The 22,288-nt window shown below is 33.3% G+C and overlaps 1 protein-coding gene across 1 annotated transcript; it reads right to left on the bottom strand.

The window, feature by feature from the left end:
* Positions 1–498: 498 nt before the first annotated feature.
* Positions 499–21,940, bottom strand: LOC143075325 (ester hydrolase C11orf54 homolog). The gene is made up of 9 exons (XM_076250713.1): positions 21,787–21,940; positions 20,572–20,670; positions 8,717–8,790; positions 6,897–6,998; positions 5,343–5,420; positions 4,790–4,876; positions 2,052–2,201; positions 1,480–1,593; positions 499–1,151 (listed from the first exon to the last, which is right to left on the bottom strand). The coding sequence occupies exons 1-9, from the start codon at positions 21,854–21,856 to the stop codon at positions 981–983; spliced, it is 945 nt and encodes a 314-aa protein (XP_076106828.1). The 5' UTR covers positions 21,857–21,940; the 3' UTR covers positions 499–980.
* Positions 21,941–22,288: the final 348 nt, after the last annotated feature.

Here is a 22,288-nt window from a genome sequence, read left to right as displayed (position 1 = left end):
CTTTATTAAAATCAAAAACAATTACAGTATCTAACAATTGTATAATTATTCACATGAATTCATTTAAATATAAAACTTGTCAATTTTAATACCCTGATTGTCACTTGTTTTATGAGACAAGCTATTGCAAAATACAGTAAACCCTTGTTATAAAGCTCCTTATGTTAACATCTCATTGCTTTAAGAATTTTTTGAAAAAAGTTTAATGAAATAAAATAAGCTATTGACATGAAAATATATGCTGATCAATCTCCCTAATATAATATCAAAACATTTCATATATTTCACTTTATACTAATAAACAATTTTCTAAACTGTAAAAGGACTAGTAAAAGATTAAAAAAAAACATGTATTGCACCTATACACATTATGATAAATATGTTAGTCTGATTAAAAGAATTTTTACAGATTGTGGCCTAATCCATAAATCCTAATTAGATCAAGAAGTACTGCTAGCAAAACTCACAAAATGTTGCCCAACACACCCAATATTAACCAATGAAAAATTTGTGATTTGCTAAAAAATTATCCTATACGATAAAGGTTCAAAACACAAAATGAGAGGTGAACAATGGTATTATATGGATGAGATTATGAGAAAGGCTTAAACAAATTCTAACAATGATTAAAAACAGTCCCAAGAATAAAGTAAATCATGCAAGTAAGCTTAAGTGAAAGTTTCTTTAAATTCTGTGATGAAATTCTGGACCTTTTGCAGATACTACTACTTCTAGGGAGTATTTAAGTACCTTGACTATCATGCAGATTTAAAAGTGGAACAGATCAATTCATAGACAGATAAACCGACTTTTAATCACAATATACCCCCTTCAAAATGCAGGATAATAATGAAATGCGTAAAGCTATTGAGGTCTGATAAAACTTCTGGTCTTCTATATTTAGCACAAAACTTCTTGACAGCATCATTAACAAAGTGTACTATAACAAGGTTTCACTATAAATTAACAGGACTAAGCCATTATCGTGCTAATTCTGTTGTCTGAGGAGGTTGATCTACCCTGTATACATAGTCTGCTAGTATAAAATATCCACGGTATTCCACTTCATTTGGTGTTGTGTCGTTATGGTAATGACCACCCTGACCATGTTCACTGTAACAATGGAAATGTTCAACTCGTAAATCCATACCCTGAAACGAGAAATTACAAATAAGTTGAAAAGAGACACATTGAGTATGATTTACACATAAGTGTTAATGTTCCAGTTAAATATTCTTTTTTAAACAGACATTTCAATCTCACTCTGTATCTACAGCATATTTAAAATTGGAAAGGATGTGCCCAAAAAAAATTTATTCAAAGGCTTGCGAGCATTGCTTTCATTTTGCATTTTCATTGCTTTGTATTATCTGTTAAGAATTGTTAGGGCTACATTTGAAGATTTTAATTAATACAAGAATTCAAAACTTTGGTAAACATTATAAATTCATTATCAAAACACTGTAAGCTAATACTTACTGGGTCATGTGACACAAGTTCTCCAAGACAAACTAATGGACTGTCCATTTCATAAAACTTTAGCCATTTACCTACTTGTTCTGGAGTAGTCAGTGGTGTTTTAGAAAAATCAGGCTGAAAAACAAAATTTATTCAACTTATTTAATTGTGCAAGAATCATACAGATATGGTTTACAAATCCTAAGATAAAAAAAAGCTGTTTCAGGTATCAGGAGCAAATTTAAAATGGTAGTCAAGTAGGCCTAAATGCTTGAAGAATAAATGGAGAATGTGTAAATGGTACACATATGATGCCCCTGCTCGTGTATATCATGATAAAGGGACATAACTGTAAAAATAATGCCACCCAAATTCAAAGTTGATCTGTGTTTTATGGCAAACACATTGTGTATAAATTTCATAATATTTGGTTGAGACATTAAATGTGAAATTGACACAAAAAAATTTTCCATTTGTTATTGGGCATAACTCTAGAAATTTAACCAAAACAGACAAAACTTAAATACAAAATGTGTAATACTCAGACAGAGATTGAAGAAAGTGCATAATTCTATATATATATATATATATACCATGATATGAAGGTTAGCTTTCCCTTTCTCCACAAGAAAGACGCCACCTAGTGCCACAGGTTTGGTGCCATAATGACTGCCTAGGACTTTCCTGATACATGACATAAAGTTTTCTTCTCCAGTTCTCTTACTAGCCTTTACTTCTATCACCTAAAAAGAACACAAGTATATCAGGTAAAACATCAATGTCAGGGACATAGTTTTATAATTTGGTGACATCTATATGTTTAAATTATTTCAGCCTATCACCACAATAGTTTTAATTCAAGAATTGACCTGATTTCAAAGAAATCACAAAAATGCTGAAATTGAACAATTTGAGAGATTTTACAACAACTAGATGTGTCGAAACAACACGAATGGCCCCGTCTCAAGTTGACAAACTGCAATTTCAACAACACATGTGGACACAAACGAAATTTGAAGGCGTATAGAAAAAAGTCCTTATAGTTGTGATTTTCAACAATTTCAAAGTCGTAAACCCTTAATTTTGACAAAAATAGGGTAGCAGAACCTAACATAAACTTGATTTATAAGTCATCATGGTTAACTCACATGTACTAAAAATAAGCCCAATATCTGAAGGCGTTTAGAAAAAAAGTCTTTAACTGAATTTCAACAATTTATCAAAGTCAAAAGCATGTAATTTCCGCAAAAATTAGCAGAGAGGAATCTAACTTAAACTTGATCTATAACTCATCATGGTTAACTCACATACCAAAAATCAGCCCGATATCTGAAGGTGTTTAGAAAAAAAATCTGTATAACTGTGATTTTCAACAATTTATCAAAGTCAAAATCCTGTAATTTCGGCAAAAATTAGCCGAGCAGAACGAAACTTTAACTTGATCTCTAATTCATCATAGTTAACTCACATACCAAAAATCAGCCCAACATCTAAATGCCTTTAGAAAAAAACTCTTGAGTACCTGTGATTTTTTCAAATTCCAAAGACCATAATTTTGGCAAAAATGAGCGGAGGGGAAGGAAACTTAAACTTGATCTGCAACTCATCATAGTTAACTCACATACCAAAAATCAGCCCAATATCTGAAGCTTTTAAGAAAAAAAGTCTGTGTAACTGTGATTTTCAACAAATTATACAAGTCCAAAGCCCATAATTTCTGCAAATACTAGCAGAGCAGAATGAAACTTAAACTTGATCTGTAACTCATCATGGTTAACTCACATACCAAATATCAGCCCAATATCTGAAGGCATTTAGAAAAAAAGAGTCTGTATAATGGGTTGTTGGGGAATGACGGAATGACAGAATGATGGACAACGGTAAAACTATACTTTATGACACCAACAACTTTGTTGCAGGGCCATACAAATCATTCCATTAGTTGTGTACTCTGAATTTAATAAAACAAAACATTTTCTAATGTAAAGTATATCAATGTATTCAAAATCTATTAGATATATCTTAGGTGCAACATTCTTTAATTTAAATTGCTGTACAGTAGTCTTTTTAATTCTTTAAGGATGTACTTAGGTGAAATAAAAAAAAAACAAGAATTTAAAAGGGGGTCTCATTGGGGGGTTCCGATCCCGGATCCCACTTACTGTTTTGTCAGTTTCCTGTATCCCGCTTACACTATGTACGTAAGCAATTCTCATTTTTTTGCCATTTCCCGGATCCCGCTAGACCTCATTTCCCGTTTTCCCCACACAATAATTTGACTTTCACGTGTCACGCTTACAAAAAATCAGCAATCCCGCGTCACGCTTAGACCCCAATGAGACCCACTTAAAATTGATACTTTCAGTCAAAAGAGCATTAGTTTAGGAACCAAATAAGCTAAAAATATTGAAAGGTTGTGCAGCTCCTTTTAAGATATTTAATTTTTTATAACATGGCAGGAAAAGGCTGACTCAGACTTTTACCTTATATTTGCATTGGTATTATTTGGGTCTTAAATCAAATGATTAAAAATAAAAAATCTGCTCAGATTTTGGCAAATGACCTTTTATGAGCTATTTTAAGTCTTATATGAAAAAACAAATGGGTATTATGGGGCAAAATATTTTACATTATACCATATGGAAAAAAAAAACAAGCAGTCCGAACATTTGACACATGTTCCAAAACCTCACCCAAGTATATCCTTAAAGTGTTCTGTGGATTGAAAGTTTGTCTTTTCACTGTTTATTAGCCATCGTTTTGTCAATCTCTTCAAGATATAAGTTTTGATTTTCTTCTCATTATTTTCCACCTTTTTAAGTCTATTTTGCATTGCAGTGCATTTTGTTTACCAAAAATAATTTAGTAACTGTTATAAATTCATATTGCACCAAGGAACAATTAATATGGTATGTTTCTATGTTTATATCATGAATTATCCATGAAATAGTTTTCAATGTTGGTCAACTATAAGTTACCACATTACCTTTAATGGACAACGCAAAACTGATTGATTTTTGGTGTTTTAACTCCCTTTTAAGAACCGCATTTATGCTATTTAGTGGCAGACAGTTTTTTATTGGTGGAGGAAGCCTGAGTGCCTGGAGAAAATCACTGACTTTCGATAGGAAAACTGACAATAGTAGTCAATTAAGACTGGAGTCGAGTGCACTTGCATGAACAGGGGTTCGAACTCACATCCTCAGTGTTGACAGGCTAGTGATTACAGTAGTAACTACTTAGACCACTCGGCCACCAAAGCCCAGACATCGCAAAATACTATCTTAAAGATATTTAAGTCTTTTTTATGACTTATGAAAGAACTACTAACCTTTCCTGGGTTGCCATCACAACATAAAAAATTCCCCATCAAAGAAAATTCATTTTTAGTGAGTGTCTCCTGGATACAACCTCCATCCTATCAAAAAAATATTTTTAATTAAAATGACTTTAAGGTCATTATTAAGAAAATGTATAACACATACATGGACCGGTAATGATACTGCGTAATTTTTTATTTTTCAACACCAGTTAGAACACTTTTTCTGTTTGCTGGATTCACTTTTCTTAGTTTACCCATGAAATAACATGTTGTGCATAAATATTTTTATGATTGCAATGTATCTTAAAGTTATCTCCCATTGTATCTTAGAGTTATCTCCCATATGTTGTGGATTTATCAAAACTGTTTAGAAAAAGCATATGACTAAACTTAATATGCTGAAGCCAGTTTCCACTTTTAAATCCTAAACAAATGTATAATTCAATTCAAAGAAATGACAAATATCAAATTATTTTATCTATGTATTTGTATTTTTAGGTCTGGTGCTTAATAATATAAGAGAAGAGTAAAAGATGTAGAATTTCAGATTTTCTAATCATACCTCTGTACTGACTTTTGCAATGTGTGAATTCATAACAGCCACATTTCCAGACTTGTCCAACTTTACATCATTAATTAGCTGAAAATAGAATTTTAAGTTTTAAAACAGGTATACAAATAATTGATTGGTGTTTAATAACACCACAGTAAGTGTACTTGCCTATTTCATGTAGGTTTTCATTGGTGTAAATACATAACTAAGAATCTTTGCTATTTCTTGACTAATATACGTTGCAACAGTTGTGGTTCTTTGTTGGCATTTTCTCTTCTTTAAATTATGTTGTAGTATTGAAATTATAATCATACCATTTATCATTATATTATTTTAACAATAGATTTTTCTTTAAAAATATTAATCAATTTCAAAAGAAAATAAACATTAGAAACTGATAAACAAATGGAAATGAAATTAAGAGTAAAAAAGGTTACCTACTTTCCTTTACAATGAAATACATAATTAGCAGGGGTAGATCCAGTGCTCTATGACGAAGGGGTGGAATTTTTCATTGTACATCGTAACATATACTGTGGATTCATTTATTTTCGTGGGTATCAATTTTCGTGGGTATCAATTTTCGTGGATAGAGAAAAAAAGACGTTTCGTGGTATACGTAAATTCGTGGATCGCTGATAACAAAAAATAAAATTAGATACGTAATTCGTGGATTTCTTTTTGATTTAGGAGATCATATAATCTCCTTGGTTTGATCAATAATAAAACAAAACAAAAAAGAAGGAATTCATTGAAAAAGTTTTGAATTGTCAAAATCCTCGCTTGGTCATTTTAGGTTAAAGTGTTCATTGATAACTTCGATTACAATAATGGACAGAGACAACTAATTATTTGTTTGTTTTACAATTTATAAATGCTTGTCTGAATTCTATAAGGCATTCAAAACTTTATGATTGAAAGCTCATTTCCCTAATCACGATATAATAAACAGTGATATAAGTATAAGGTGTGAAAATAAATGTTCCTGTCATAAACAATATTACCTACGGGCAATATCCCAGTACTTAATCCTTTTGATTTTTAATCACTGGTAAACCAAACTATGACACGGTAATTAACAACTTGCAGTTATTTTCCATGAACAGTTTTAATCAATTTTAAAAAGTAAATTATCACTGATATTCGATATATTTATTATAGATTTAATCAAAATACTTGTATCTTCTATCAATAAAGAACACGTGTTATGTTACAATGTTTATCGCTAGTCAACACTATACTAGAACTGCATAACATAAACGGAAATAAACATCCGACTCCATACACATTTCTCGGGATTATTCTTCGTTGAATTCTTAAATTCGTGGTTCGCTGTGACCCACGAAACCCACGAAAATTGGTATACCACGAATAAAAATGAATCCACAGTACTTAAAAAACATTTTGCACATATCAGCAATCTATGTCTCTTCATTGATGTTTAAGCCCAAAATAGTAGAAAATCAAAAATGTAATACAGAAGTTAAAGAGCATATTTAAATAATAAGGACCAAAGCTATGGCCAAAATTGGATCAGGTATTAAATTTGTCTTTCCTACACACCTCACAACAACACCCAATATGTTTGTGTGGCCCTGCTCCTGCTCCAATCATAAATGCTCCTGGTAAGTCAACCAACTCAGCTATCTGGGTAAATGTATAGACCTGTAAACACAAAGGATTCAGATTATTCTACCAACCCGAAGCAATATAAAAGATAACAAGCATTCTGTGAGTATTGCAAGCCAATGCATAGTTCCATACTAGTTAAAAATTCATTGTATCAGAAAAAAATCCTAACTTGATCTTCAACTTGTCATGGTGTAAACTACATGTATATAACAAAAACAAATATCAAGTCAATATCTTCAAGCATTCTAAAAAATGATTATTAAGGTGAATTTTTCTTAGTCCAAGGACCATAACTCTGCACAAATTCATCAGAACAGAAGCAAAATTTGAACTGGATCTGTAACTTGTCATGATAAAACCATATTACCAATTATCAAATCAATATCTTTACACATGACAAACATGACAAAAAAGTGTGGAAAAAAGATTATTTTAGTGAATTTTCTAAGACAAGGGACCATAACTCTGTACAAAATCATCAGACCAGAACAACATTATAACTTGATCTGTAACTTGTCATGATAAAACAATACACCAAATAGCAAATCAATTTCTTCAAGCATGAAGAAAAAAGTGAAGAAAACTGACTTCATCGACAGGGGACTAACAAAATATGAAACACATTTTTTCTTCATCACAGGTACACAAAATGTAGTTCCAACAACTTAGAAATGCATGACTTAATATTCTTATCATCGCTTCGTAAATTTTATGGATGCCATCACTGTTGGTTGACTGTTATAGAATAACGTTTCACAGATGATATCGGACATGTTCCTTCATGTCGTTTAACTACAATACCCTTCCCTTTTCACAAATATGACCCACCGAATTAGACTATTTACAACCTATATAAGACTCAATATTCAAACATGTTGTTTAAAACAAAGTACTTTAGTATGTCAACCTCTTACAGCCGATTTTAATAAGTTGGTAGGTAAAGGTTATATCTTTAGTTAGCTTGCATGCTAGCTAAACCGTGAAGTCATTATTAGGTAAGGTATACTACCCTCCTTTCGAAGAAGCCTAGTCTTACAGACAGATAGATTGGTTACTTGTCAGACTAGTCATCTGTTAAGGATGTTCGCTTGTCATGTTTTGGAATTTTTGTCAGATTTTCGGAATCCTCTGGTTTTATCAATCTAAATGCCTTAACAAAATTTGCCCATGGACCCCCATTTTTCTTTTTATAAATCTTTTTCATGTAATCTTTTTCAATTATAAGCCATTTGTAAAAGTCTTATAAAATCTTATTTATTTTTTAAATAGTTTTTGAGAACTTTAACTGGTCAATGATAAAGCTATGAAAATTCAAGAGACAACATTTTCCCGCCAAATTTCCAATGGCTAATATCTCAAATACAAGCACATTGACCCCTATTTTTTTTTTTTTTGCTTTTTTGATTCCTCAATTAATCCCCTATCAATATATACTAGTGTTATGGAAAGATATTTATTTTGAAACTGAGCAGAGAACATCCTTAAAGTAGGGTAGTTAACCTAACCTAACAATGACTTCACGGTTCAGCTAGCAACCAAGTTAACCAAAGATATTACCTTTAGTTACCAACTTATCGAAATCGGCTGTAATGTCATTTGGTTTCATGAGTTGGTATGTGCTACAGTATTGACCATTAGCAGTATAACATTGGCATGTGATACTTTGGAGTAGGAGTTGTCTCCCCTTTCCCAAACAGAAAAGCCCAGAAATCGCAGAGATTTTCAAATAGTGATAAGGTCTATGTGTGTACCTTGTTTAGCTGTGGCAATGGTGTCAGATAGGGAGGTCCACCAATGTCAGCAAGTCTGGGGTTTCCATTCAAACCTGTTCAAAAATGTTTAGAAGATTGAAATTTTACAACAGTCATCTTAAATTACACAATACACTGTTTCAACTATTGCTGAGTCTGATACATCCAATTAATTACCTTGAAACTGTGGCAGACCAGCAAACAGTGCAAACCAGATAATTGAGATCACACCATGTCACTTTATATCTTTGAAATGTATTACCTAATTATTACTTAATGTTAACCATGGGACATTTTGTTTTTGATGAGTCTTTGTAACATGAAGATTTAATTGGTGATTGTAGACTATACAGTGTCTGGGTTTGTTATTGATGAGGCTTTGTAACATGAAGATTTAATTGGTGATTGTAGACTATACAGTGTCTGGGTTTGTTATTGATGAGGCTTTGTAACATGAAGATTTAATTGGTGATTGTAGACCATACAGTGTCTGGGTTTGTTTTTGATGAGGCTTTGTAACATAAAGATTTAATTGGTGATTGTAGACCATACAGTGTCTGGGTTTGTTATTGATGAGGCTTTGTAACATGAAGATTTAATTGGTGATTGTAGACCATACAGTGTCTGGGTTTGTTATTGATGAGGCTTTGTAACATGAAGATTTAATTGGTGATTGTAGACCATACAGTGTCTGGGTTTGTTATTGATGAGGCTTTGTAACATGAAGATTTAATTGGTGATTGTAGACTATACAGTGTCTGGGTTTGTTATTGATGAGGCTTTGTAACATGAAGATTTAATTGGTGATTGTAGACCATACAGTGTCTGGGTTTGTTATTGATGAGGCTTTGTAACATGATTTAATTGGTGATTGTAGACTATACAGTGTCTGGGTTTGTTATTGATGAGGCTTTGTAACATGAAGATTTAATTGGTGATTGTAGACTATACAGTGTCTGGGTTTGTTATTGATGAGGCTTTGTAATATGAAGATTTAATTGGTGATTGTAGACCATACAGTGTCTGGGTTTGTTATTGATGAGGCTTTGTAACATGAAGATTTAATTGGTGGTTGTAGACCATACAGTGTCTGGGTTTGTTATTGATGAGGCTTTGTAACATGAAGATTTAATTGGTGATTGTAGACCATACAGTGTCTGGGTTTGTTATTGATGAGTCTTTGTAACATGAAGATTTAATTGGTGATTGTAGACCATACAGTGTCTGGGTTTGTTATTGATGAGGCTTTGATACATGAATATTTAATTGGTGATTGTAGACCATACAGTGTCTGGGTTTGTTATTGATGAGGCTTTGTAACATGAAGATTTAACTGGTGATTGTAGACCATACAGTGTCTGGGTTTGTTATTGATGAGGCTTTGTAACATGAAGATTTAATTGGTGATTATAGACCATACATTGTCTGGGTTTGTTATTGACGAGGCTTTGTAACATGAAGATTTAATTGGTGATTGTAGACCAAACTGTGTCTGGGTTTGTTATTGATGAGGCTTTGTAACATGAAGATTTAATTGGTGATTGTAGACTATAAAGTGTCTGGGTTTGTTATTGATGAGGCTTTGTAACATGAAGATTTAATTGGTGATTGTAGACCATACAGTGTCTGGGTTTGTTATTGATGAGGCTTTGTAACATGATTTAATTGGTGATTGTAGACTATACAGTGTCTGGGTTTGTTATTGATGAGGCTTTGTAACATGAAGATTTAATTGGTGATTGTAGACTATACAGTGTCTGGGTTTGTTATTGATGAGGCTTTGTAATATGAAGATTTAATTGGTGATTGTAGACCATACAGTGTCTGGGTTTGTTATTGATGAGGCTTTGTAACATGAAGATTTAATTGGTGATTGTAGACCATACAGTGTCTGGGTTTGTTATTGATGAGTCTTTGTAATATAAAGATTTAATTGGTGATTGTAGACCATACAGTGTCTGGGTTTGTTATTGATGAGGCTTTGTAACATGAAGATTTAATTGGTGATTGTAGACCATACAGTGTCTGGGTTTGTTATTGATGAGGCTTTGTAACATGAAGATTTAATTGGTGATTGTAGACCATACAGTGTCTGGGTTTGTTATTGATGAGGCTTTGTAACATGAAGATTTAATTGGTGATTGTAGACTATACAGTGTCTGGGTTTGTTATTGATGAGTCTTTGTAACATGAAGATTTAATTGGTGATTGTAGACCATACAGTGTCTGGGTTTGTTATTGATGAGTCTTTGTAACATGAAGATTTAATTGGTGATTGTAGACCATACAGTGTCTGGGTTTGTTATTGATGAGGCTTTGTAACATGAAGATTTAATTGGTGATTGTAGACCATACAGTGTCTGGGTTTGTTATTGACGAGGCTTTGTAACATGAAGATTTAATTGGTGATTGTAGACCATACAGTGTCTGGGTTTGTTATTGATGAGGCTTTGTAACATGAAGATTTAATTGGTGATTGTAGACTATACAGTGTCTGGGTTTGTTATTGATGAGGCTTTGTAACATGAAGATTTAATTGGTGATTGTAGACCATACAGTGTCTGGGTTTGTTATTGATGAGGCTTTGTAACATGATTTAATTGGTGATTGTAGACTACACAGTGTCTGGGTTTGTTATTGATGAGGCTTTGTAACATGAAGATTTAATTGGTGATTGTAGACTATACAGTGTCTGGGTTTGTTATTGATGAGGCTTTGTAATATGAAGATTTAATTGGTGATTGTAGACCATACAGTGTCTGGGTTTGTTATTGATGAGGCTTTGTAACATGAAGATTTAATTGGTGATTGTAGACCATACAGTGTCTGGGTTTGTTATTGATGAGTCTTTGTAATATAAAGATTTAATTGGTGATTGTAGACCATACAGTGTCTGGGTTTGTTATTGATGAGGCTTTGTAACATGAAGATTTAATTGGTGATTGTAGACCATACAGTGTCTGGGTTTGTTATTGATGAGGCTTTGTAACATGAAGATTTAATTGGTGATTGTAGACCATACAGTGTCTGGGTTTGTTATTGATGAGGCTTTGTAACATGAAGATTTAATTGGTGATTGTAGACTATACAGTGTCTGGGTTTGTTATTGATGAGTCTTTGTAACATGAAGATTTAATTGGTGATTGTAGACCATACAGTGTCTGGGTTTGTTATTGATGAGTCTTTGTAACATGAAGATTTAATTGGTGATTGTAGACCATACAGTGTCTGGGTTTGTTATTGATGAGGCTTTGTAACATGAAGATTTAATTGGTGATTGTAGACCATACAGTGTCTGGGTTTGTTATTGACGAGGCTTTGTAACATGAAGATTTAATTGGTGATTGTAGACCATACAGTGTCTGGGTTTGTTATTGATGAGGCTTTGTAACATGAAGATTTAATTGGTGATTGTAGACTATACAGTGTCTGGGTTTGTTATTGATGAGGCTTTGTAACATGAAGATTTAATTGGTGATTGTAGACCATACAGTGTCTGGGTTTGTTATTGATGAGGCTTTGTAACATGATTTAATTGGTGATTGTAGACTACACAGTGTCTGGGTTTGTTATTGATGAGGCTTTGTAACATGAAGATTTAATTGGTGATTGTAGACTATACAGTGTCTGGGTTTGTTATTGATGAGGCTTTGTAATATGAAGATTTAATTGGTGATTGTAGACCATACAGTGTCTGGGTTTGTTATTGATGAGGCTTTGTAACATGAAGATTTAATTGGTGATTGTAGACCATACAGTGTCTGGGTTTGTTATTGATGAGTCTTTGTAATATAAAGATTTAATTGGTGATTGTAGACTATACAGTGTCTGGGTTTGTTATTGATGAGGCTTTGTAACATGAAGATTTAATTGGTGATTGTAGACCATACAGTGTCTGGGTTTGTTATTGATGAGGCTTTGTAACATGAAGATTTAATTGGTGATTGTAGACCATACAGTGTCTGGGTTTGTTATTGATGAGGCTTTGTAACATGAAGATTTAATTGGTGATTGTAGACTATACAGTGTCTGGGTTTGTTATTGATGAGTCTTTGTAACATGAAGATTTAATTGGTGATTGTAGACCATACAGTGTCTGGGTTTGTTATTGATGAGTCTTTGTAACATGAAGATTTAATTGGTGATTGTAGACCATACAGTGTCTGGGTTTGTTATTGATGAGGCTTTGTAACATGAAGATTTAATTGGTGATTGTAGACCATACAGTGTCTGGGTTTGTTATTGACGAGGCTTTGTAACATGAAGATTTAATTGGTGATTGTAGACCATACAGTGTCTGGGTTTGTTATTGATGAGGCTTTGTAACATGAAGATTTAATTGGTGATTGTAGACTATACAGTGTCTGGGTTTGTTATTGATGAGGCTTTGTAACATGAAGATTTAATTGGTGATTGTAGACCATACAGTGTCTGGGTTTGTTATTGATGAGGCTTTGTAACATGATTTAATTGGTGATTGTAGACTACACAGTGTCTGGGTTTGTTATTGATGAAGCTTTGTAACATGAAGATTTAATTGGTGATTGTAGACTATACAGTGTCTGGGTTTGTTATTGATGAGGCTTTGTAATATGAAGATTTAATTGGTGATTGTAGACCATACAGTGTCTGGGTTTGTTATTGATGAGGCTTTGTAACATGAAGATTTAATTGGTGATTGTAGACCATACAGTGTCTGGGTTTGTTATTGATGAGTCTTTGTAATATAAAGATTTAATTGGTGATTGTAGACCATACAGTGTCTGGGTTTGTTATTGATGAGGCTTTGTAACATGAAGATTTAATTGGTGATTGTAGACCATACAGTGTCTGGGTTTGTTATTGATGAGGCTTTGTAACATGAAGATTTAATTGGTGATTGTAGACCATACAGTGTCTGGGTTTGTTATTGATGAGTCTTTGTAACATGAAGATTTAATTGGTGATTGTAGACCATACAGTGTCTGGGTTTGTTATTGATGAGGCTTTGTAACATGAAGATTTAATTGGTGATTGTAGACCATACAGTGTCTGGGTTTGTTATTGACGAGGCTTTGTAACATGAAGATTTAATTGGTGATTGTAGACCATACAGTGTCTGGGTTTGTTATTGATGAGGCTTTGTAACATGAAGATTTAATTGGTGATTGTAGACTATACAGTGTCTGGGTTTGTTATTGATGAGGCTTTGTAACATGAAGATTTAATTGGTGATTGTAGACCATACAGTGTCTGGGTTTGTTATTGATGAGGCTTTGTAACATGATTTAATTGGTGATTGTAGACTACACAGTGTCTGGGTTTGTTATTGATGAAGCTTTGTAACATGAAGATTTAATTGGTGATTGTAGACTATACAGTGTCTGGGTTTGTTATTGATGAGGCTTTGTAATATGAAGATTTAATTGGTGATTGTAGACCATACAGTGTCTGGGTTTGTTATTGATGAGGCTTTGTAACATGAAGATTTAATTGGTGATTGTAGACCATACAGTGTCTGGGTTTGTTATTGATGAGTCTTTGTAATATAAAGATTTAATTGGTGATTGTAGACCATACAGTGTCTGGGTTTGTTATTGATGAGGCTTTGTAACATGAAGATTTAATTGGTGATTGTAGACCATACAGTGTCTGGGTTTGTTATTGATGAGGCTTTGTAACATGAAGATTTAATTGGTGATTGTAGACCATACAGTGTCTGGGTTTGTTATTGATGAGGCTTTGTAACATGAAGATTTAATTGGTGATTGTAGACTATACAGTGTCTGGGTTTGTTATTGATGAGTCTTTGTAACATGAAGATTTAATTCGTGATTGTAGACCATACAGTGTCTGGGTTTGTTATTGATGAGTCTTTGTAACATGAAGATTTAATTGGTGATTGTAGACCATACAGTGTCTGGGTTTGTTATTGATGAGGCTTTGTAACATGAAGATTTAATTGGTGATTGTAGACTATACAGTGTCTGGGTTTGTTATTGATGAGGCTTTGTAACATGAAGATTTAATTGGTGATTGTAGACCGTACAGTGTCTGGGTTTGTTATTGATGAGGCTTTGTAACATGAAGATTTAATTGGTGATTGTAGACCATACAGTGTCTGGGTTTGTTTTTGATGAGGCTTTGTAACATGAAGATTTAATTGGTGATTGTAGACCATACAGTGTCTGGGTTTGTTATTGATGAGTCTTTGTAACATGAAGATTTAATTGGTGATTGTAGACTATACAGTGTCTGGGTTTGTTATTGATGAGGCTTTGTAACATGAAGATTTAATTGGTGATTGTAGACCATACAGTGTCTGGGTTTGTTATTGATGAGTCTTTGTAACATGATTTAATTGGTGATTGTAGACCATACAGTGTCTGGGTTTGTTTTTGATGAGTCTTTGTAACATGAAGATTTAATTGGTGATTGTAGACCATACAGTGTCTGGGTTTGTTATTGATGAGTCTTTGTAACATGAAGATTTAATTGGTGATTGTAGACCATACAGTGTCTGGGTTTGTTATTGATGAGGCTTTGTAACATGAAGATTTAATTGGTGATTGTAGACTATACAGTGTCTGGGTTTGTTATTGATGAGGCTTTGTAACATGAAGATTTAATTGGTGATTGTAGACCATACAGTGTCTGGGTTTGTTATTGATGAGTCTTTGTAACATGAAGATTTAATTGGTGATTGTAGACTATACAGTGTCTGGGTTTGTTATTGATGAGGCTTTGTAACATGAAGATTTAATTGGTGATTGTAGACCATACAGTGTCTGGGTTTGTTATTGATGAGTCTTTGTAACATGAAGATTTAATTGGTGATTGTAGACCATACAGTGTCTGGGTTTGTTTTTGATGAGTCTTTGTAACATGAAGATTTAATTGGTGATTGTAGACCATACAGTGTCTGGGTTTGTTATTGATGAGTCTTTGTAACATGAAGATTTAATTGGTGATTGTAGACCATACAGTGTCTGGGTTTGTTATTGATGAGGCTTTGTAATATAAAGATTTAATTGGTGATTGTAGACTATACAGTGTCTGGGTTTGTTATTGATGAGGCTTTGTAACATGAAGATTTAATTGGTGATTGTAGACCATACAGTGTCTGGGTTTGTTATTGATGAGGCTTTGTAACATGAAGATTTAATTGGTGATTGTAGACCATACAGTGTCTGGGTTTGTTTTTGATGAGTCTTTGTAACATGAAGATTTAATTGGTGATTGTAGACTCTACAGTGTCTGGGTTTGTTATTGATGAGGCTTTGTAACATGAAGATTTAATTGGTGATTGTAGACCATACAGTGTCTGGGTTTGTTATTGATGAGGCTTTGTAATATAAAGATTTAATTGGTGATTGTAGACCATACAGTGTCAGGGTTTGTTTTTGATGAGTCTTTGTAACATGAAGATTTAATTGGTGATTGTAGACTCTACAGTGTCTGGGTTTGTTATTGATGAATCTTTGTAACATGAAGATTTAATTGGTGATTGTAGACCATACAGTGTCTGGGTTTGTTATTGATGAGTCTTTGTAACATGAAGATTTAATTGGTGATTGTAGACCATACAGTGTCTGGGTTTGTTATTGATGAGGCTTTGTAACATGAAGATTTAATTGGTGATTGTAGACTATACAGTGTCTGGGTTTGTTATTGATGAGGCTTTGTAATATAAAGATTTAATTGGTGATTGTAGACCATACAGTGTCTGGGTTTGTTTTTGATGAGTCTTTGTAACATGAAGATTTAATTGGTGATTGTAGACTATACAGTGTCTGGGTTTGTTATTGATGAGTCTTTGTAACATGAAGATTTAATTGGTGATTGTAGACCGTACAGTGTCTGGGTTTGTTATTGATGAGGCTTTGTAACATGAAGATTTAATTGGTGATTGTAGACCGTACAGTGTCTGGGTTTGTTATTGATGAGGCTTTGTAACATGAAGATTTAATTGGTGATTGTAGACCATACAGTGTCGTGGTTTGTTATTGATGAGTCTTTGTAACATGAAGATTTAATTGGTGATTGTAGACCATACAGTGTCGTGGTTTGTTATTGATGAGTCTTTGTAACATGAAGATTTAATTGGTGATTGTAGACCATACAGTGTCTGGGTTTGTTATTGATGAGGCTTTGTAACATGAAGATTTAATTGGTGATTGTAGACTATACAGTGTCTGGGTTTGTTTTTGATGAGTCTTTGTAACATGAAGATTTAATTGGTGATTGTAGACCATACAGTGTCTGGGTTTGTTATTGATGAGGCTTTGTAACATGAAGATTTAATTGGTGATTGTAGACCATACAGTGTCTGGGTTTGTTATTGATGAGGCTTTGTAACATGAAGATTTAATTGGTGATTGTAGACCATACAGTGTCTGGGTTTGTTATTGATGAGGTTTTGTAACATGAAGATTTAATTGGTGATTGTAGACCATACAGTGTCTGGGTTTGTTTTTGATGAGTCTTTGTAACATGAAGATTTAATTGGTGATTGTAGACCATACAGTGTCTGGGTTTGTTATTGATGAGGCTTTGTAACATGAAGATTTAATTGGTGATTGTAGACCATACAGTGTCTGGGTTTGTTATTGATGAGGCTTTGTAACATGAAGATTTAATTGGTGATTGTAGACCATACAGTGTCTGGGTTTGTTTTTGATGAGTCTTTGTAACATGAAGATTTAATTGGTGATTGTAGACCATACAGTGTCTGGGTTTGTTATTGATGAGGCTTTGTAACATGAAGATTTAATTGGTGATTGTAGACCATACAGTGTCTGGGTTTGTTATTGATGAGGCTTTGTAATATAAAGATTTAATTGGTGATTGTAGACCATACAGTGTCAGGGTTTGTTTTTGATGAGTCTTTGTAACATGAAGATTTAATTGGTGATTGTAGACTCTACAGTGTCTGGGTTTGTTATTGATGAATCTTTGTAACATGAAGATTTAATTGGTGATTTTAGACCATACAGTGTCTGGGTTTGTTATTGATGAGTCTTTGTAACATGAAGATTTAATTGGTGATTGTAGACCATACAGTGTCTGGGTTTGTTATTGATGAGGCTTTGTAACATGAAGATTTAATTGGTGATTGTAGACTATACAGTGTCTGGGTTTGTTATTGATGAGGCTTTGTAATATAAAGATTTAATTGGTGATTGTAGACCATACAGTGTCTGGGTTTGTTTTTGATGAGTCTTTGTAACATGAAGATTTAATTGGTGATTGTAGACTATACAGTGTCTGGGTTTGTTATTGATGAGTCTTTGTAACATGAAGATTTAATTGGTGATTGTAGACCATACAGTGTCTGGGTTTGTTATTGATGAGGCTTTGTAACATGAAGATTTAATTGGTGATTGTAGACCGTACAGTGTCTGCGTTTGTTATTGAAGAGGCTTTGTAACATGAAGATTTAATTGGTGATTGTAGACCATACAGTGTCGTGGTTTGTTATTGATGAGTCTTTGTAACATGAAGATTTAATTGGTGATTGTAGACCATACAGTGTCTGGGTTTGTTATTGATGAGGCTTTGTAACATGAAGATTTAATTGGTGATTGTAGACCATACAGTGTCTGGGTTTGTTATTGATGAGGCTTTGTAACATGAAGATTTAATTGGTGATTGTAGACTATACAGTGTCTGGGTTTGTTTTTGATGAGGCTTTGTAACATGAAGATTTAATTGGTGATTGTAGACCATACAGTGTCTGGGTTTGTTATTGATGAGGCTTTGTAACATGAAGATTTAATTGGTGATTGTAGACTATACAGTGTCTGGGTTTGTTATTGATGAGGCTTTGTAACATGAAGATTTAATTGGTGATTGTAGACCATACAGTGTCTGGGTTTGTTATTGATGAGTCTTTGTAACATGAAGATTTAATTGGTGATTGTAGACCATACAGTGTCTGGGTTTGTTATTGATGAGTCTTTGTAACATGAAGATTTAATTGGTGATTGTAGACCATATAGTGTCTGGGTTTGTTATTGATGAGGCTTTGTAACATGAAGATTTAATTGGTGATTGTAGACCATACAGTGTCTGGGTTTGTTATTGATGAGGCTTTGTAACATGAAGATTTAATTGGTGATTGTAGACCATACAGTGTCTGGGTTTGTTATTGATGAGGCTTTGTAACATGAAGATTTAATTGGTGATTGTAGACCATACAGTGTCTGGGTTTGTTATTGATGAGGCTTTGTAACATGAAGATTTAATTGGTGATTGTAGACCATACAGTGTCTGGGTTTGTTATTGATGAGGTTTTGTAACATGAAGATTTAATTGGTGATTGTAGACCATACAGTGTCTGGGTTTGTTTTTGATGAGTCTTTGTAACATGAAGATTTAATTGGTGATTGTAGACCATACAGTGTCTGGGTTTGTTATTGATGAGGCTTTGTAACATGAAGATTTAATTGGTGATTGTAGACCATACAGTGTCTGGGTTTGTTTTTGATGAGTCTTTGTAACATGAAGATTTAATTGGTGATTGTAGACCATACAGTGTCTGGGTTTGTTTTTGATGAGTCTTTGTAACATGAAGATTTAATTGGTGATTGTAGACCATACAGTGTCTGGGTTTGTTATTGATGAGGCTTTGTAACATGAAGATTTAATTGGTGATTGTAGACTATACAGTGTCTGGGTTTGTTTTTGATGAGGCTTTGTAACATATAGATTTAATTGGTGATTGTAGACCATACAGTGTCTGGGTTTGTTATTGATGAGGCTTTGTAACATGAAGATTTAATTGGTGATTGTAGACCATACAGTGTCTGGGTTTGTTATTGATGAGGCTTTGTAACATGAAGATTTAATTGGTGATTGTAGACTATACAGTGTCTGGGTTTGTTATTGATGAGGCTTTGTAACATGAAGATTTAATTGGTGATTGTAGACTATACAGTGTCTGGGTTTGTTTTTGATGAGGCTTTGTAACATAAAGATTTAATTGGTGATTGTAGACCATACAGTGTCTGGGTTTGTTATTGATGAGGCTTTGTAATATAAAGATTTAATTGGTGATTGTAGACCATACAGTGTCTGGGTTTGACTATACAGTGTCTGGGTTTGTTTTTGATGAGGCTTTGTAACATAAAGATTTAATTGGTGATTGTAGACCATACAGTGTCTGGGTTTGTTATTGATGAGGCTTTGTAATATAAAGATTTAATTGGTGATTGTAGACCATACAGTGTCTGGGTTTGTTATTGATGAGTCTTTGTAACATGAAGATTTAATTGGTGATTGTAGACCATACAGTGTCTGGGTTTGTTATTGATGAGGCTTTGTAATATAAAGATTTAATTGGTGATTGTAGACCATACAGTGTCTGGGTTTGTTATTGATGAGGCTTTGTAACATGAAGATTTAATTGGTGATTGTAGACTATACAGTGTCTGGGTTTGTTATTGATGAGGCTTTGTAACATGAAGATTTAATTGGTGATTGTAGACCGTACAGTGTCTGGGTTTGTTTTTGATGAGGCTTTGTAACATGAAGATTTAATTGGTGATTGTAGACCATACAGTGTCTGGGTTTGTTATTGATGAGGCTTTGTAACATGAAGATTTAATTGGTGATTGTAGACCATACAGTGTCTGGGTTTGTTATTGATGAGGCTTTGTAACATGAAGATTTAATTGGTGATTGTAGACCGTACAGTGTCTGGGTTTGTTTTTGATGAGTCTTTGTAACATGAAGATTTAATTGGTGATTGTAGACCGTACAGTGTCTGGGTTTGTTATTGATGAGGTTTTGTAACATGAAGATTTAATTGGTGATTGTAGACCATACAGTGTCTGGGTTTGTTTTTGATGAGGCTTTGTAACATGAAGATTTACCTGGTGCTGAAAGACCATACGGTTTCTGGGTCAGATCAGGACAATCCACAACATTCACACTGACTGTTGAAAAGTTCTTCTCCAAACCATCATTTAGTACTACAAAATAACAGATGTGAATGCATGTTAAAAAAAACCAAGAAGGTGTAAACATTAACTAAGATGGGAAACAACTTGGAGATGCTCCCTCCCAGGTAACAACTGGTTTGTTAATTGTATTGATTGGCCTTGATTGGCATGGACAATAGTTATCTATGCATAGATAGGTGAGTTAAAGGTAGGAATTGAGTGGACCGTGTCAAATGCAACTCAGGTGTTTTTTTTTCTTTACATCTTTTACAGGAAAGAAAAAAAAAATGTCCATCAAAATCCAAAACCGATTTTATCATGTTTATCTTTTAGTCCTATAATATATGCCTTCGCATTATATATTCACTATTTAACGTTTTCATGCTGATATTTTCATTTTTTATTTTTTGTCTCGGGTGGCACATTGATAGTAAAAAAAAAAAATATCAGAACAGCAAATAGAAATAGTAAATAATGCCCCCGAGGTCATATGTTATAGGACTAATTGATAGTAAAAAAAAAAATATCAGAACAGCAAATAGAAATAGTAAATAATGCCCCCGAGGTCATATGTTATAGGACTAGTTTATCTTTCTGATATGCAATATAAATTTAACTTTTATATATCTAGAGGAGGACTTTAAAAATTTAAAAAACAATAGTTGGTGAAAGATGGAACATGGAAATTAGATTCGTATACATTGTATCTTATATTTTTTGTTAGACCGAATAAACTGTCTCTTGTGTGGGTACATTTGTCATTTTCATATTTTCTTTTCATCATTTGGCTACTTAATTTTTTTTTTTGTGTCCACACATGTGTCCACACGTAAAAACATGTGTGGACACAAAAAAAAAAAAAATAAAAATATTATTCCGTCTATTTTTTTTGTAAACACGAAAATAGGGAAAAAGAAAAAAAAGGGGTCCATGACAAAAGCCTATAATAGCAAAGAAATAATGAACTTATATATGAATATATTGAAATAATTTTCTAAATTTCAGATTGGTCTATTCTCAACTTTTTTTAAAAGTACATAAATACACATGTTGTCAACTTTTATGTCCTTATACATATAAACACGTACTATATTTTGACCCTTAGTAAAAACTTATCTAAAATGAATACTTTTCGTTATATTTCACCTTTTGCAACTTCTTCCATTGCTGGAACATTCATATCTGCCTTTTTTACGGGTATACTTTGCGATGACATTTTTTTATCTGCTCGTATATTTTACAAGAAACTATGTGGTGGGCTGTTGCCTGTATCTGTTATCGTAGTGATAATTAGAGTTATCGTTCCTAAAAGTGGGCATTACGAAAAGCTGGAAGGGACTAGTCATTCATTCCATGCCAACTCGGAAACACGGAAAAGAAAAATCGGGAATCCTTCATATCTTTCTCCTTGCAAATAGAAAACCGAACTTAAACCACTAACTATAGAACAATAGAGAAGTGAATTTACTAGCGATTCAATTAGTCCTATAACATATGACCTCGGGGGCATTATTTACTATTTCTATTTGCTGTTCTGATATTTTTTTTTTTACTATCAATGTGCCACCCGAGACAAAAAATAAAAAATGAAAATATCAGCATGAAAACGTTAAATAGTGAATATATAATGCGAAGGCATATATTATAG

Source organism: Mytilus galloprovincialis, chromosome 5, assembly GCF_965363235.1.
Source record: "Mytilus galloprovincialis chromosome 5, xbMytGall1.hap1.1, whole genome shotgun sequence".
Classification (NCBI taxonomy): Eukaryota; Metazoa; Mollusca; class Bivalvia; order Mytilida; family Mytilidae; genus Mytilus; species Mytilus galloprovincialis.
Note: the sequence above shows the minus strand (reverse complement) of the source record. Positions and strands in the feature narration are given on the sequence as shown.

Bases quoted from the DNA above. Each gene is read 5' to 3' on its own strand.
- LOC143075325 (XM_076250713.1), bottom strand. From the start codon at position 21,856: ATGTCATCGCAAAGTATACCCGTAAAAAAGGCAGATATGAATGTTCCA. The intron at 6,999-8,716 runs GTACACACATAG...TTGTGTTTACAG, and splicing joins CATTGCCACAGCTAAACAAG to GTCTATACATTTACCCAGAT. The intron at 5,421-6,896 runs GTGTGTAGGAAA...TTCTATTTTCAG, and splicing joins ATATTGGGTGTTGTTGTGAG to CTAATTAATGATGTAAAGTT.